Source organism: Phoenix dactylifera, chromosome 11, assembly GCF_051530095.1.
Source record: "Phoenix dactylifera cultivar Ajwa chromosome 11, Ajwa_hap1_PhDact_Kaust_v1.1, whole genome shotgun sequence".
Taxonomy (NCBI): Eukaryota; Viridiplantae; Streptophyta; class Magnoliopsida; order Arecales; family Arecaceae; genus Phoenix; species Phoenix dactylifera.
In genome coordinates this window covers 136029-151247 of record NC_143200.1, presented here as the reverse complement: position 1 = coordinate 151247, position 15219 = coordinate 136029, and the positions used below count along the sequence as shown (strand labels likewise).

Sequence of the window (15219 nt, the reverse complement as noted above, 5' to 3'; positions counted from 1 at the left end):
CTGCCTTGCTGGGGTCGGCACGATACACGTACCAATAGCACATAGCGAGACGTGAGCTAGCTTGGATGGGCCTGTCCCCATTGTTTTAGATACTTGCTTCTGGGCTTATCCTCAGGTTACTCTTGCCAAGTTGTCACTGTCTCCTCAACATTGACATACTTCTCGGCTCGAACAAGAAGCTCTGCAAAATCTCTCAAAAAAATTTTCTCCAAATCGAGGTCTCAAACCACTCTTCATGGTAATCATTGTGACTGAATGGTTTAGATCATGGATCTCCAACATTGCCTCATTGAAGCGGTTAGCATAATATCTTAAGGACTCCCTTTTCCTTTGCTTCAATGCAAACAAACTCTCCAAGTAGGGCTGTTAATGAGCCGAGCTGCTCGGGCTCGGCTCGGGCTCGGCTCGGGCTTGGCTCGTTAGTCAAACGAGCCCGAGCCCAAGCCCAATATGAGGCTCGTTTATACCCGAGCCCGAGCAGCTCACGAGCCCAAACGAGCCCTAGTCTCCCACTGAAAAATTTTATTTCAGCACTATAATTCATAAAAGTCTGACCACATAGAGAAAAATAGCCTGTTATCAAGCCCGAGCCCGAGCTCGAGCCCGATTACGAGCCCGAGCTCGAGCTCGTTCTGGAGCTTGTAATTGAAACGAGCTTTACGAGCTCAAGCCCGAGCCTTTGCTTTGCCAAGCGAGCCCGAGCTCGAGCCCAATATAGAGCTCGTTACCGAGCTCGAGCCCGAGCCCGAGCCCGAGCTTCTGTGAAACGAGCCGAGCCGAGCTCTCCCAGGCTCGGGCTCGGCTCGGCTCGTTAACAGCCCTATCTCCAAGCCCCTCTTTTCCCTTCGGTTGCTGATGAAATGGGCTGTGAGCAACCGACCAAGCCACTTAAAGGATTTGATGGAGCTCGATTGAAGGATAGAGTACTAGAGCCACACTGTCTTTCGAAGTGTCACTATGAATGCTCGGCATAGCACCGCGTAGGTGGCACCTTGAAGTAACATGAGAGTTTTGAAGCTCTCCAAATAGTTCAGGAGATATGAGGTGTCATTGTATGTCTCCAATTGAGTCGTTTTGATGAGCTGAAAGAGGCCCCCCCCATAATACTTTACAAAAAGAGCGGCTTGGTAGTGAACTCCAAGGCATCTTCGAGCCGAACACTGCCGCCCCTCAAAGCCTCGATTCGGTTGTTCATCTTCTTGATCTTTTAATCGAGACTGGCCTCCCTCATGGAGACCCTTGCTGATTGGTGAGTGGAGTGACTTGGAGTCGAGTCTTTTTTAGAATGTAGGCTTGGAGAATAACATCTTCTATCCTAAACTCTATGGATAAGAATGGTGGTTCTGCTACACCTATCGCAAGCATCGAGGATGGGAATAGTAGCTTGGCAGCGCTAGGTCTTCTGGTGGCTCGGCACATGAGCCTGCTGCTAATTGGCGGTGGTCTGCAGCAGGTTCTGGACGGCTATTGTAAGAGCCTAGACCTACTGCACGAGCAAGTTGAACTATCCGACATTGATAGTTGGTGCTGGTTAAGGATTTTGGAGAGGCGGAGCTATCAATAGGCTATGTCAGGAGGCATTTAATTCTAGGCGAGCTTCTCAATGAATAGTGCAGATGCATCTTGAGTTCTCTTTGACTTCATGGCAACAACTCTTCTCAAATCTCCAAGACAGGATTAAGGATCCTTCCTTTAACGCCAATCTATTGTCATCAAAATCCAACCCAACCACTAGACAAGATAGAGTATATGTAAGTGTCAAGAATTACCTTAAAATATTTATACATCTTGATTTTGGAGCTAGAATGATTGCTTGATGGAGGATTAGGCTATCACAATGTTTGATTTTAAATTCTCATTAGAAGTTTTAGAACCTATGTGGTACTTGACTTTTTTTTGCCTTTTGGGTTGAAATCCTCGGATAAGGGGCCATGCATCTAGGGATCAAACCCCCAACCTCTCACCAAAGGGGTGAGAAGTGGAGGCATCCAAGCTAACACTTGGTGGTTAAGTGGTACTTGCTCAAGCAACAAAACCTACTTTGATTAGTGACATAGTACTTAACTTACTTCGAAACTATATTCTTCCCAAATTCTTGGCCATCTCTATTATGTATAGTGGAAAAGTTTCAAAGTCCATCACGAGTTCCAATGTGGAAAACGAAAGTAGTTGAATTGCATTACATGTGACCTTCTTCATGGTTACATTTCATTGTTGGAGTCTACAGATATTCTTTTCTTTTGTAATACCACTCATTAACTATCCATGATTGCCTATAGATTTTATGTTATCATATTAAATGTTGAACGACATTTGTCTAATTGCATTGTTTTTATTTCTTAAATGGCTCCCATTGATCATCAAATGTATTCCTCGTGAAACCCTGGCATGACGCTCATATTCAATTTAGAGCCATATGGTTTGTTGGACCTGCACGTGAATTGCAAATATAATTATATTGGCTTGTAGATCTTTCATGCAAACAGTTAAAACATAAGTACTATGAAAGATTTTAGATATACCACATATTCCTTTTCTTTAAAAACATTAGCATGAATTTGGTGCTAATATTAGGTTTCAAATTATAGGCATGTTAATTTTTTTCTTGCCATAAAAAGTTTAATTGAAGTACCTTAAAAAGAGATATCTAACTAGGACTGCATTATTAAAATTAGCCATAGAGAAAATATATCAGATCTTTTACGCGCGCGCGCGCGCACACACATATATATATATATATATGTATGTTAAAATAGAGATTCTACATTTCTACTTCAGCTCTTCATTTGCCACGAGCTCTCCATGTACCATATAGCATCCATAACCATATTAAAAATATTATTAATAAAGCTCTTATTTAATGTCGTATTAAATAAGAACCTTATTAATACATTAATAAGAAACTTATTAGCTTATTAATTATATTAAATAAAGAACTTCTCAATATCACTAAATTAATATAGAAATTTATGATATTATTAATAACTATATTTGCTTAATTATGTTGATGTTAGTAAAAACATATTTTTTATTAATACTGTCCCCACCCATGACCTTCATGATTTATTATATTATACTAATATTTTATTAATTTTTATTGTATTTTTGTGATCATGTTCTTATTTAAAAAAGAAAGTACATCATTAATAATCTCGCTATATTGTATTTAAAGATCATGTATATACAATACTTTTCTATTTCTAATTTATATATAAATTAGATCATGATCTTATTGTTTTATATAATATATTTTCTTACTATATCAATAATTATACATATGCAATTGAAATTTTGTATATTAATAGTATATCATAATATTATATCAACAAATTATTAAAGAAATTAATTAATTTTTTTTCCTCTATTATATTTTATTATATTTCAGTTATCTACTCTATTATATTTTTTTAATATTTTATTCTAAAAATAATTTTACAAAAAAAAAAAAAAATTGCACCGCGTATATCGCGGGTTACAAACTGCTAACTAGTGGCTTACCGCATAAGAGGAAATACCTGGAAGAGGGAGAGAACCGGGGGAGCAAAATTGGTTAGCTTATCATCACGTGCTATGCACGTGCCCGATCGCTGGCATCTCCAAGCGGTAGGGATGAGCCGCGGAGGATAGCGAGCGAGCTGAACAGCCGCACCCGCCGCCGAGGAAGATGAATCCGATTGCCGCCATCGGCATCCCGCCGTTCAAACCACCTCCTCTCGTTCATCTCTGCCGCCCTGGCCCCGTCCTCCCCCTCGTCTCTCTTCCAGCCCCACTGCGACTGCGATTGCGATTGCGACCCCTTCGAGGGCCCATGCCCGTCCTCGCCTCCGCCCCCCAGCCCCCCTTCCGGGCCGCCTCGACGGCGGAGGTGGACATGATCCGCGGCCGCGACGGTATGTGGTCGGCGCGAACGGAGCAGAGGGTGGCGGTCCTGTGGGACCTGGACAACAAGCCCCCCCGGGGACCGCCCTACGAAGCCGCCGTCGCCCTCCGCCGCGTTGGGGAGCTATTCGGCCGCGTAGTCGACATCTCGGCCTACGCGAACCGCCACGCCTTCGCCCACCTCCCCCAGTGGGTGCTCGCCCAGCGCCGCGAGCGCCGCCGCCTGGACGCCCTGGAGCGCAAGGGCCTCGTCGTTCCCGACGAGACCTACGTCTGCGGCGTCTGCGGCCGCCGCTGCCGCACCCGACCGGACCTTAAGAAGCACTTCCGCCAGCTCCACGAGCGCGAGCGCCAGAAGAAGGTCGGCCGCATGCGCTCCCTCAAGGGAAAGAAGCGCCAGCGCTACCGGGAGCGCTTCATCGCCGGGAACCGCAAGTACGAGGAGGCCGCGCGCGAGCTGCTCACCCCCAAGACCGGGTACGGCCTCGCGTCGGAGCTCCGGCGGGCGGGGGTGCTCGTGCGGACGGTGGAGGACAAGCCCCAGGCGGCGGACTCCGCCCTCAAGCGGCAGCTGCAGCACTCCGTGGCGCGGGGGATCGACTGGCTCCTCCTCGTCTCCGACGACTCCGACTTCTCGGAGATGGTCCGGCGGGCCAGGGAGTCGGACCTCCGGACCGTGGTGGTCGGGGACGGGCGGACGGCGCTGGGCCGGCACGCCGACCTCTGGGTGCCGTGGGCCCGCGTGGAGAACGGCCAGGTCGGCGAGGAGATCCTGCGGTCTTGGCAGAGGAAGACTGGATCAGGATTCCCGACCATTGATGATTATGACGACGACGATTACGGATATAAATACGAATGCGAGGAGGAGGGGTTCTATTCGCCTGCTGTTTTTTACGAGGAAGATGGTGATTCTGGAGATTTGAATGAGGTGGTCGATAAGATTGCAGTTGATTATTCTGGGTTTGGTGGTGTCAAGATTTCGGCCTTTTCGGAGGAGGAGGCATGCAGCAGGGAGATTGTGGGAGAGGATTTTGGGGATGATAGCTTCCCAATCTTGGAGCCATCATTGCCGGGTGAGGACTTGGTTTTGGACAGTGTGGAAGAGGAGGAGGACGGCTACATTTATTAGCACAGGTTAGGTAATGAGTAATCGTAATTATATTTAAACTACTGAAGTTTTTCGTATTGTAGTTTCAGATACGCCTTAAGCTTAGAATGATATATATATATATATATATATATATATATATATGGAGTTTGTTGCGGAATGGTCATGAATTATGATCAAAGTCCATATGAGAAGTCTCGGTTTATTTTTTCCTGTTAATTTAAGCTTTCTAACCACAGAATGAAGAGATGATTGAATAACTAGATTGCATAGAGTTTTAACTTTTAAGCAAAGAGGTTTACCCATCCACCTTTTTGTATAATCATGGTTTGCATTACCTAAGTTTTTTTTCTAACTTCTGTTATTACGTAACTTTTATTAGAGCTCACCTTTATCATCATCAAGACTTGTTCCCTCACTTACTCTTGCTTCTTCTTGATGCTTCTAAGCACATAACTTTCCTTCATTACTTATTATATCCTTTGAACTAGTAATTGTTTACGGTTTATTGTTTTTATCTTTAGATAGTGGTAGCTTTCTCCTACCAATCAAATGGTATAAGCTAGAAACTTTACCACAGTTTGGGCTAAGACTAGGTCAGCAGTTGATTGTAAAGATCTTGCTTAGTTATTTTGTGGAGTCATCGCTTAAGTTGTTCTCATAGTTGGTTATATTTTTTTAGATGCGGTGAGACTTTTGTTTGCTGTCATAGGCTACAGAGGATTCTCTATAGTCACTGGATGCGAATTGCTGAGAACATCTTAGGATTTGGGCATGTTGATAATATTAGAAACCAAATATGAGGCAATGTTTGAAGGAAGAATGCAGCTAAAGGAGTGGGGAGGCCTAAATAAGTTTGTCCAACTCAATTATGAGTGACTAAAGGAAAACAAGCGCCGCCAAGCTTTATTAAGTTGCTTGTGGTAGGATTGGTTAAAACACCATATCCTGATCATGAAAGCAGCCTTCCATGGATCTTTAACCCCATCAAAAGAACAGCAAAAAAAATCCAAAATTATTCCCCTATTGGGTGTTCTGGCATCAATCGATAGTTGTAATGCTAGAATTGATGGTAGGCCTAATTTTTCTTATTAAAAAGGACCATATTGCAAAGTATTATATCGCAAGAAGTTGATCAGTGTTGGCGTTTGGTGGTCAGAGGCCAACTCATTCACAGTAAGCCTCCAAAGTCATATTACTAAGCTTGGACAACCATTTTCTGGATTTTGGACTATGGAAGTTTAAAAGAAGTGCTGGATGGTTTAGATAGGTGTAGTGAATTTGCTGGAGCAATTAGCTTATGTGTATATTGCAATGGACTATGGCCCTCATACTTGGTGTATGCTTATTAGTCACATGAAGACATTTGTTAACATGAAATGCATATAGTTGGTGTATGCATAACTTGGATTGAATGTAGGTTGATTCCTCAGTACTTATTTTAATTTTCTTTTCAATCTAATCACTTGACAAGAACTTTGAGAGGAAAAAAGAACCCGTCTCTATTTCATCAACTTCTCCATCAACCATGGTTGATGAGTAGTTTCTAAATGTCTAAACACTAAGATAACAATAGTAAATATTTATGAACTCAAGGAGAAATAGGTTAGCTCATTCTTTATTGTATAAAATACAAGAATGCATATGAACAAACACATATAAGATGCCATGTCATATGTCCAGGTAGTAGTGCTTTTTTATTTTTTAAGGTCACTCAACTCAAGAGTAGTAAGCACAGCAATAAGGCTTTCTTACAACATGAGGTATACCTTATATTTGGCAATAATATGTTAAAACAGGCTTTATATTTTTCTTTCACCATAAAATATAGGAGCTTAAAATTTATTCATTATTAAATAGGTCTCCTAAGTCGAAACTATTATATCCATTTGTCTTATATCCGTTCATTCTCTTTCATGTTTGGAAACCCCCATATACACTTGAATATGTGCCCCCCTCCGAATCCTGCACATGCGATTTCCCATTTTGTTATACGTGAACCCTCTTTGCCTGCCCATTCCGCTAAAACTTAAAAGTTCCCACTAATTTGAAACATTTTAGATCTCAAACTCATTAGAGTTTTAGATAGAAATAAATTTAAATTTAACGATCCTATCATATCTATAGTTGTAGTGTTACCAAATCTTTCCTAGAGGAGTCCATTCCGTTATTTCTTTTTTTTTAATTAAAAAAAAGGAATATACATGCCCCTTTTTTCTTCCCCAAGCAAGTCATGCAGGAAAGATATTTAAATATAAACAAATGGTATTTAATTAAGATATGTGGGATTCCTCTAGCCATCTTTATCTTAAAAGACCATTAAGGTGATTTTCCCATCTTGTTTTGGGAACACACACACACACACAGAAATTTCTTGACCATGAGAAGGGAACAAAGGAGGAGAAAAAGGAAGTCTTAGACATGTGGTATAAAAGATTACAACAGTGAAAGAGTAATCCTTATTCTTTTCTATTTATTTTATGTTTTTCTCATCTGTTTTAAGATTTTATTTCATTGACACTTTTAGATTCAAAAATTTTGATATAGAAAAACAAGTGTTCTTTTAGTTTTTACATCAAGAAGGGAAGTGTTTTGTTAGTTTTGGTTATAGATTGTTGAAATTTCATTGCCTGCAAACATGAGACCTTATAAATGATCCGTATCCTATTATTTAACTTTTCATATAGTTTTTATGTTTTTTATGACCTTAAACCTCTTTTATGCTATGCTTTGAATTTGCAGTTAGTAAAATTTTGGTTATTTGCATTGTTCTTCTTATCATATCTAGAGACCATGATTGTTCTTTGTTGTTGAGCTTAATCATCTTAAATAAAACAGGGTAGAAAGTTCCACCTTATAGCTCGAAAAAAAACACCCATTTATACTGAAAATAAAGAGTAAATTTTCTCTAATTTGCTCAGCTGTCCATCCATCTTCATTTTTTATGCTCACTATTCACTATATAAAAATTCTAGTTCTTTTGTTAGTGAATGAATCATGTTGGAATCTCTCATCTTCTTTCACTTTTTTTATCTATAAACAGATAAAGATCAACCTATCTGGTTATAAGGACTGTAAACTAGTAATTAATCGAAATAAGTGCCATAGCTCCTTTAATTACTATCAAGCACAGCATTATTTACATTTGCGTCTATATATAATGCAAAAGGTATATTATTAACTCTGATAATTTCTGTATTTTGTGTTGGCCACCCAGGAAAATAATCCTGGCTCTGCCCCTGATGCTTATGACTTGAGAATCATATAATACAGTTCAGTTGGTGATGCATTTTGTCTTTCTCAACGATCCATGGAATTCTTTTATTGGTTGCTAGTTTAGAGTAGTATGTGCTGGTAAGTAATTATAGAGTAAGATGACATGATCGGTCATGTGAAATTATGGAGCAGAAGAAAGAGTGAGCATATGAAAGAAATATCAGTAAAATAAACCTACAACCGGCATGGTCATTGTATATTCTTTGGGCTATGCCTAGTGCTATCATCTAAGTAGAATTGCGCCATTTATTTTTTCATGGTAGTTGATACTTTATGCCCTATAAATTGAATACTTGGATTTTACAGTATTCTATGCTCTGTTACATGGCAGTCAAAGAATTCATGAGAATCCTGGTATGTTTCTCGGTAGTCAATGTTTCTCTTTTCAGTTGTTCATTTTGGTTGATACTTGTCGAGACAAGCACTTCTCATAGATCTTTGCTATTTTTCTCTTGTATAGGTACACTCTTGAAAGGGGGTTCAGAATGATAGCCAGGTCTTTATTAGGAACAACATTATCATTCCATAGTTGTCTGCCTTAAATCTTCAGCACTGTCTGCTGATTCCTTGTAGTATCCTCGTCACTTGAATGTTTTCTTCTGATGTTGATATTATCTGATTGGCCTTATCAGGTAAAAGCATGATTTGGCTCCCATGGTACTAGCTGTTGCAGGAAAGTGCGGCAAGGTTTGAACTCAGCTGATGTAGATAGATGGCCTCAAACATGTTGAGGTAAGACCTCACCGCAATAATCAAAATAATTTGTCACGAGATCCATCCTATTCTTTTCTATTTTGAAGTTTATTTTATGGCTCTCAAAATAAGAGTCATAGGAGAGTGCTTCTTAAAAGCGATCTTTACTTGCATCATTGCCATGCTTTGCTTTTTCTTCCCCCACCCCCCGGCGATCAGAAAGTAAAAAAAAATTATGTCTGTTAGGACTGGCATCCAGTGAGCTTGCAGGTAAGCCTCTATATTCATGGACGCCACATGGATCTGTAAAGGTGTATACCAAAATGTTTAAAGATCATGGCGATAAGAAGTGGAAGTTCACTAATCGGACCGTTGAGAGCGAGCCGCAGTTTGGTGCGCTATAATTTTATTTTCCTTCTCTTAAGGAAAGAAGTGCGCTTCTTCTCTTTTCCGCTCTCTCTCTCTCTCTCTCTCTCAAAGTGATGCTTATGAAGTTGTCAAGTGCGAATTTAACATGCGCCAGTAGGTTTGATCTATTTGGTAAACGGGCCTCTTTGTTGTGTTTATTTATTTACCGTCTTTCACATGGCCGACCTTGTTTCCTCTTTTGGGTGGTTCGAGCTGACTTATGGTCCTCAGGGACCGTTTACGTGTCGTCATGGTGGCTGATAAGGCGGTTTTAATAAATTGAAAAATATATCTTGTTTTGGAGAAAATAAAATATCTATTATTTGATTCGAGCAGAGGATCAAAATTCTAATGGCCGCCAAATTGATTAAAGTTAGCGACCTTTTAATATTTTAACTAAAAAATATATTTCCAAATCGTATTAGTAACAAATCCGGCACGCCAACGTGTAATGAATTTTGAACGAGGAATGGACCAAGGAAATCAACAATTCGAGAAATACACGTCAAACTGTTATTGGCGGGAGCTCAACAAGTATTAGTCCAAGCTTAATACGACTGCCTCTAGCAGAAGAAGAGGCCATTGATACCCAAATCGGACCAAGTTATTTCGAGGTTGGTTCTAGGTCCGTAGTGGGTCTATTTGGTCCGGTTACAACCCTGGGCTGTGCGGATGGTTTTGTTGCCGGTCCCGTGGCAACCCCAAGCATAATTAGGGATACTAAAAATGACAAGGAAAAACTGCCAGAGCAGACTTACGGATAGAAGAGGTGTAGGAGGGGGCAACGATAATAAACAACAATAACACCACCGACAACTGGAGATTGCGTCATTGTTCTATTATTATTATTATTATTATTATTATTATTATTATTATTTGTGTGTGCTCCTCAAAAGTCTTCGCTGAATGAAAAGGTGGGATCAATTGAATAATAATGTTTGATCAACTTGATTACTGTACGTGGAGAGTCAGTTGGCATAGGAGAAAAACCAAAAGTATGATGATGTTCTCATGCACATCGTGTATCAACCTTTTTTATTTTTCCTTGAAGAAAAACATAAATGACCTAGAGAGTTGAGGGATGGCTTTCAGATTCAATTATTTTGGATCCTAATATATTTATTAATGCCGCCACCACCCCCACCTCCACCAGCGCAAAATGCACATGGATACGATCCTAACTCTGTATGGTAGGTATAAAAGGGCTGCATCTTTCTAGCCTCCCCGGTGCTGCCGCCATTAATTTACTCTGGTCCGAATCCCTCCCTCTCTCCACTAAGGAATCCTCAGTCCCCCACCGACCACACCATCACCCAGTGGAAGTAAAACCACCCACCGTCCAAGCCCTCCCAGGCCCGGGCCAGAGCCAGCCTCTTCCCAGCTGCCCCCCGTATTTATTACGTACCATCATGATCATTTTATATGCATCTCCATTAGGTCAATTGAATCTTGGAAGATAAGTTGTCGTTGATTATCAATTTATTATTAAAAATCAAAGAGGCCCGTCCAATCCATGGCACCGGTTGTCCGGCGCACCACGGTATCCCAACAGCACTGGTCCCGACGCAGCGAGCGATGCCCGAGTAGAAGAAGGTACGTCCCGTGCCGGCACCATCTGAAAGCTGCCAGGAGTTAAACGGCAGGCTATGGAACATCCGAACTCAAGCTGTCCGCATAGTAGTCTAGATGCCGGCGGAATTCAAGAAGCCAAAAGCACTGTGATATTATCGCCCCGTCTACCTTCCTTTCGTCTTCCATTCTCTCCTTATAATAGTTTATTTATTTATTATTAATTTATATAGAATGGGGAGGATGCAGTGGCTTCATATTCCTCGTTGCACTTCCATTATTAAATTTCCATTAAGATAAGACGACAACCATCGGTTGCCCCTCCTTTTCAGAAACCGAGTTCCCATCAACCAAAAAGAAAAAACCAATAAAACCCCCACTTCCCGGCCTCTTTCCCTGCCCTTTTCTTTCTTCCGCCACTTGCTCCACGCGTGCCCGGTCAGCGCCCACGCATCCATCTCCTTCCTCCCCTCAACCCATCCCTGCTGCCCGATTCTCGTCCTTTTGCGAACCGGGAGGGGCCTGGTGCGGGCTTCCGTAGCCGAAGCGGAAACGTCCACGTCGGCAGCCGTCACGTGCAGGCGTGGCTCCACGTGGAGGGCGGCATCGCAAGCGATGACGAGATGTAGCCGCCCCCTTTCCCTTTCCTTTTTCTTCTATGTCGGTGGGAGAGCGGTTGGGGCTGGGATTCTCTCTCTCTCCACTTGCTCTACGTGGCCACCGCTGCAGCCGACATCCGACCTTTTGGTTTTGCGTGCTTTTTGATCTGATCTAGGAAATGCTGCGCCTGCTACAAATAAGCTTAACAAACGGCTCCAACTGCCTCGCCTCCTTTCGACAAACATGCCACGCGGCGCCACATCGCCTCCAAAGTTGGCAGTCTGTGACGAGTTCAAGTTATAAGGTTAGTCGGCATCATTTATTTCACGCAACGATGCTTTGGCCATTATTATTTAGTTATTGTAGGCCGTCCTCTCATCCTTTTCTATGTATCTATCTGTCCATCCATTCTTTTTTTTTAAAAAAAAAAAACTATATAATTATGTACCAAAAAGGATAATATATCTATCCATGTATTAAATGTGTCATCTAGTCCGGACTTTGGAGTGGATATATAATTATCAGTCATCTAGTCCCGACAACTAATAAACCTTTTCAACCAATCCTAGCTTACATATACCAAATACTTGCTGGTTGTTGTGCATATAAATAGCAAGAGAGACAGAGAGACGGAGAGAGAGGGGGGGGATCGAGATGGAGGGCGGGTGCTGCTCCACGAGCGAGGAGACGAGAAAGCCGGCACCTGCGGCGGCGAGAAGGACCGCTTCCGCCGCGGCGGCAACGGCGGGGGCCGCGAAGGAGCGGCCGTATAGAGGAGTCCGGATGAGGAAGTGGGGGAAGTGGGTGGCGGAGATACGGGAGCCCAACAAGCGGTCCCGGATATGGCTGGGGTCCTACTCCACCCCCGTGGCGGCGGCCCGCGCATACGACACCGCCGTTTTCTACCTCCGGGGCCGCTCCGCCCGCCTCAACTTCCCCGAGGAGCTCGCCGCCGAGGAGGACTGCGAGGCCGCCGGGCGCATGTCGGCCGCGTCTATCCGGAAGAAGGCCACCGAGGTGGGGGCGAGGGTGGACGCTCTCCAGAGCTGCCTCCTCTCCCAGCGGCGGCAGCAGCAGCAGCAGCAGCAGCAGCAGTCGAACCGTTCACCGCGCGCGCCCAAGCATCCGGATCTCAATCAGGAGCCAAGCCCCGAGAGTTCCGACGTGGATTGATGTGATCGACAAGGAGAAAACACAGGTAGTTTAGCTTGCCTTGGCTTGGCTTAGGCCAAATCAATCATCGATCTCTCCTCGTGAGCAGAAGAAAAAAAAAAAGACCGTCGCCGGCTATGGCTGCACCCACGGAAGAGAAGAAGAAGAAGCTAGAAAGAAATTCACCGTCAAGAGAGTGATGGTTTTGGTTCTTGTTCTTGTTCGTTGTTTAGTTGTTTTCGCTTTATTTTATATATAAAAATTCGAGATGAGATGTTTGTTTCTTTATTTGTTTTTGTTTTTTCGTTTTGAGTTGTCGAATTAAGTGGAGGACTGGGGAAGAAAGTAGAGATGATCGGCCAAAGTTTGAGGTGCGCAGGCGTTAGAGAGAGCGGCAGATTGGGGCCAGCGGTGGGAATGGGCGGAGACAAGGTGTCGCTGTGGATGGCGTGCTTGTGCAGGATTAGGATTTAGGAGAAATTTTGAGTGGAAGACAAACGGAAGAAGCGCAGGGATTGGGGATTCGGACTCGATTCAATGAAAGGCATCGCAGTCAATTTGGCTTGTGAAGCGGCAACTCTGATTAAAAAAAAAGAAAAAGAAGAAAAGAGCTGGGTTTCTTGACCAGAGTCTTTTAGTTGTCACTGGCCTCTCGTCTGCTCTCATAACCAACTTGATCAGAAACACGCCAGCTAGACATCCCGTCTCTTAACCACTCCGTGGGTCGAATTTAATGTTCGAGTTGCGAGTTTTGAGTTTGAGCGGCGGTGCCCCTTCTAACTTAGAGCGTATCCCCGGGGGGGGGGGGGGGGGGGGGGGGAACGGTGGTGGGGCTCTGCCCCAACGGCGGTTTGGACGGCAGAGCAAAAGAAGCGAGGCTAAGACGCGCTGGGCCGCCTAAAGTGGCGGACCCTTCTGTCGCCCTTGGAGCTGAAAACGGATCGGTTACGATCAAATATTAATTATTTATATTTGTATATATATACATATTTTAATAAATATAGGTATATTTAGATTATTAAAATTAATATTTATAATTGTTTTCGAATATTAATATATTTATAATATAATTTTTTATTCAAATATGCATATTAATTAAATTTGGGCAAAATTTAATAATAAAAATTAGCAATAAAAACATGATGGCAAAAGAAGAACTCAATTAAAAAAAATATAATTTTAATAAGTATTTATTAATAATAAAAATTAATAATTTTATAAAAGATATACCGTTCAAAATTATTTTTGCCGTACACTGCTTATAGAGATTCTGAATCTATATATAGCTCTAGGATTTGGGATCTTTTGAAGGTCTAAATCGTGTTGTAACAAACTGGGATTGTAAAATAACTGTTGAGAAACGTGCTGTGACTGTCTAGAACCGTGCTGTGCCTGGCACGGGCTGTAATCATCTAGGATTGTTACAATCTGGTAAGAGGGCTCCGGTCAGTCTGGGATTGCTGTCGAGCTTCATTTGAGGTGTCACAGCACGGATCTAGATCTGTTTTTAGTTTGTTCGGTCCGGTTTTTATCTCGGTCAGAGTTGATCTGATTTGATTATAATCGAGGACTTAGCAGAGTGTATTTCGGACGTTGCGTCAGCTTTAAGCTTGGCATGTTATCGGGCTTATTTTCTGCCATATCAGGTTGAAAGATGTTTGTTGCCTTACGATATCTTCCCTCGTTAAGCGAGCTATTTGGACCTTCCTTGCGTAGAGGTCCAGAAGCAGGGCTCAGCCTTCTGAACGGGAATCCTGGTATGGGCATTAGCATGAGTGCTTGTTTTGGGCCGTTGCCTTCTGTACTGGATTTAATATCCTAGCACTAGGAGTTTTTAGTTTTAGCAGGTGGCCTTGTAATTTTGGACGGCGTCATCTACGCTGCCTTTCTTAAAAATAAATTCGATGGTGACTTTTATCGAAACTGAATCTCGTTCTTGGCCATGAATGTAGTTTTGGTTTAATTTTTGATGCAAGAAATGGAGCATGCATCAAGAAAGGAACTCTCAACCCCGTTAGCAATTCAAATTATCACATGAATCCGAGTCATGAAGCATCTCAGAACCATATCTTCTCGTTCGAGCATATCATGAATGCATGATTGATCCATCCGACCTATGTAAGACAATAAATAGTACACTATCATGTCATACTGTTGGTGGTCGATCGACATGGAAGAACAATAATTCCCCGCATATGGAACGAGAACCATGTGCTTCGTTTGTCCAAGGGCACTTCCCATCCAAGGAACGAAGGACCACGAATTCACAGATGAGCCAGCCCTGTATCCCGTTACAGCCAGGTTGCAAGCCCAACCCCCCCAAGTTCTAGCGGGGCAGAAAATTCACGGCCCAAACCGACCTTTCAACATTTGCATAAATAAATGGTCAAACATAACCATGCTAGAAAGCATTACGATCGAAAATCTATTTCCCGTTATTTATCTCCGCCTGAAACTTAACCATCATTTTTAGCAGATGCTCTTTTTTAATCAAGAAATCCTATCTCAAATCTGGATCAATAAATACTGTAGAT

The 15219-nt window shown here is 42.5% G+C and overlaps 1 protein-coding gene, 1 long non-coding RNA gene and 1 pseudogene across 12 annotated transcripts; 2 read left to right on the top strand and 1 right to left on the bottom strand.

Annotated features, from left to right (window-relative positions):
* Positions 1-1760: 1760 nt before the first annotated feature.
* LOC148700545 (uncharacterized) lies at positions 1761-3646 on the bottom strand. The gene is made up of 2 exons (XR_015970960.2): positions 3516-3646; positions 1761-2430 (listed from the first exon to the last, which is right to left on the bottom strand). It is a non-coding gene; the product is annotated as an uncharacterized LOC148700545 (long non-coding RNA).
* LOC103696621 (uncharacterized) lies at positions 3521-9492 on the top strand. 10 transcript variants are annotated; one of them, XR_602433.6, is made up of 4 exons: positions 3521-5013; positions 8570-8617; positions 8724-8759; positions 8896-9492. XR_602433.6 is itself a non-coding variant. In XM_008778304.6 (3 exons), the coding sequence occupies exon 1, from the start codon at positions 3665-3667 to the stop codon at positions 5006-5008; it is 1344 nt and encodes a 447-aa protein (XP_008776526.4). In that variant the 5' UTR covers positions 3521-3664; the 3' UTR covers positions 5009-5013; positions 8724-8759; positions 8896-9492. The 10 variants fall into 10 exon arrangements, 4 of the variants coding, with proteins under 4 accessions (XP_008776526.4, XP_008776527.4, XP_026656762.4 ...); XR_015970958.2 differs by having other exon boundaries at positions 8205-8617; XR_003383362.4 differs by having other exon boundaries at positions 3521-5018.
* Positions 9493-11336: 1844 nt separating this feature from the next.
* LOC103696620 (ethylene-responsive transcription factor ERF011 pseudogene) lies at positions 11337-12973 on the top strand (annotated as a pseudogene). The gene is made up of 2 exons (XR_015970959.2): positions 11337-11837; positions 12147-12973. The product of XR_015970959.2 is annotated as an ethylene-responsive transcription factor ERF011 pseudogene (transcript).
* The last annotated feature ends 2246 nt before the right edge of the window (positions 12974-15219 follow it).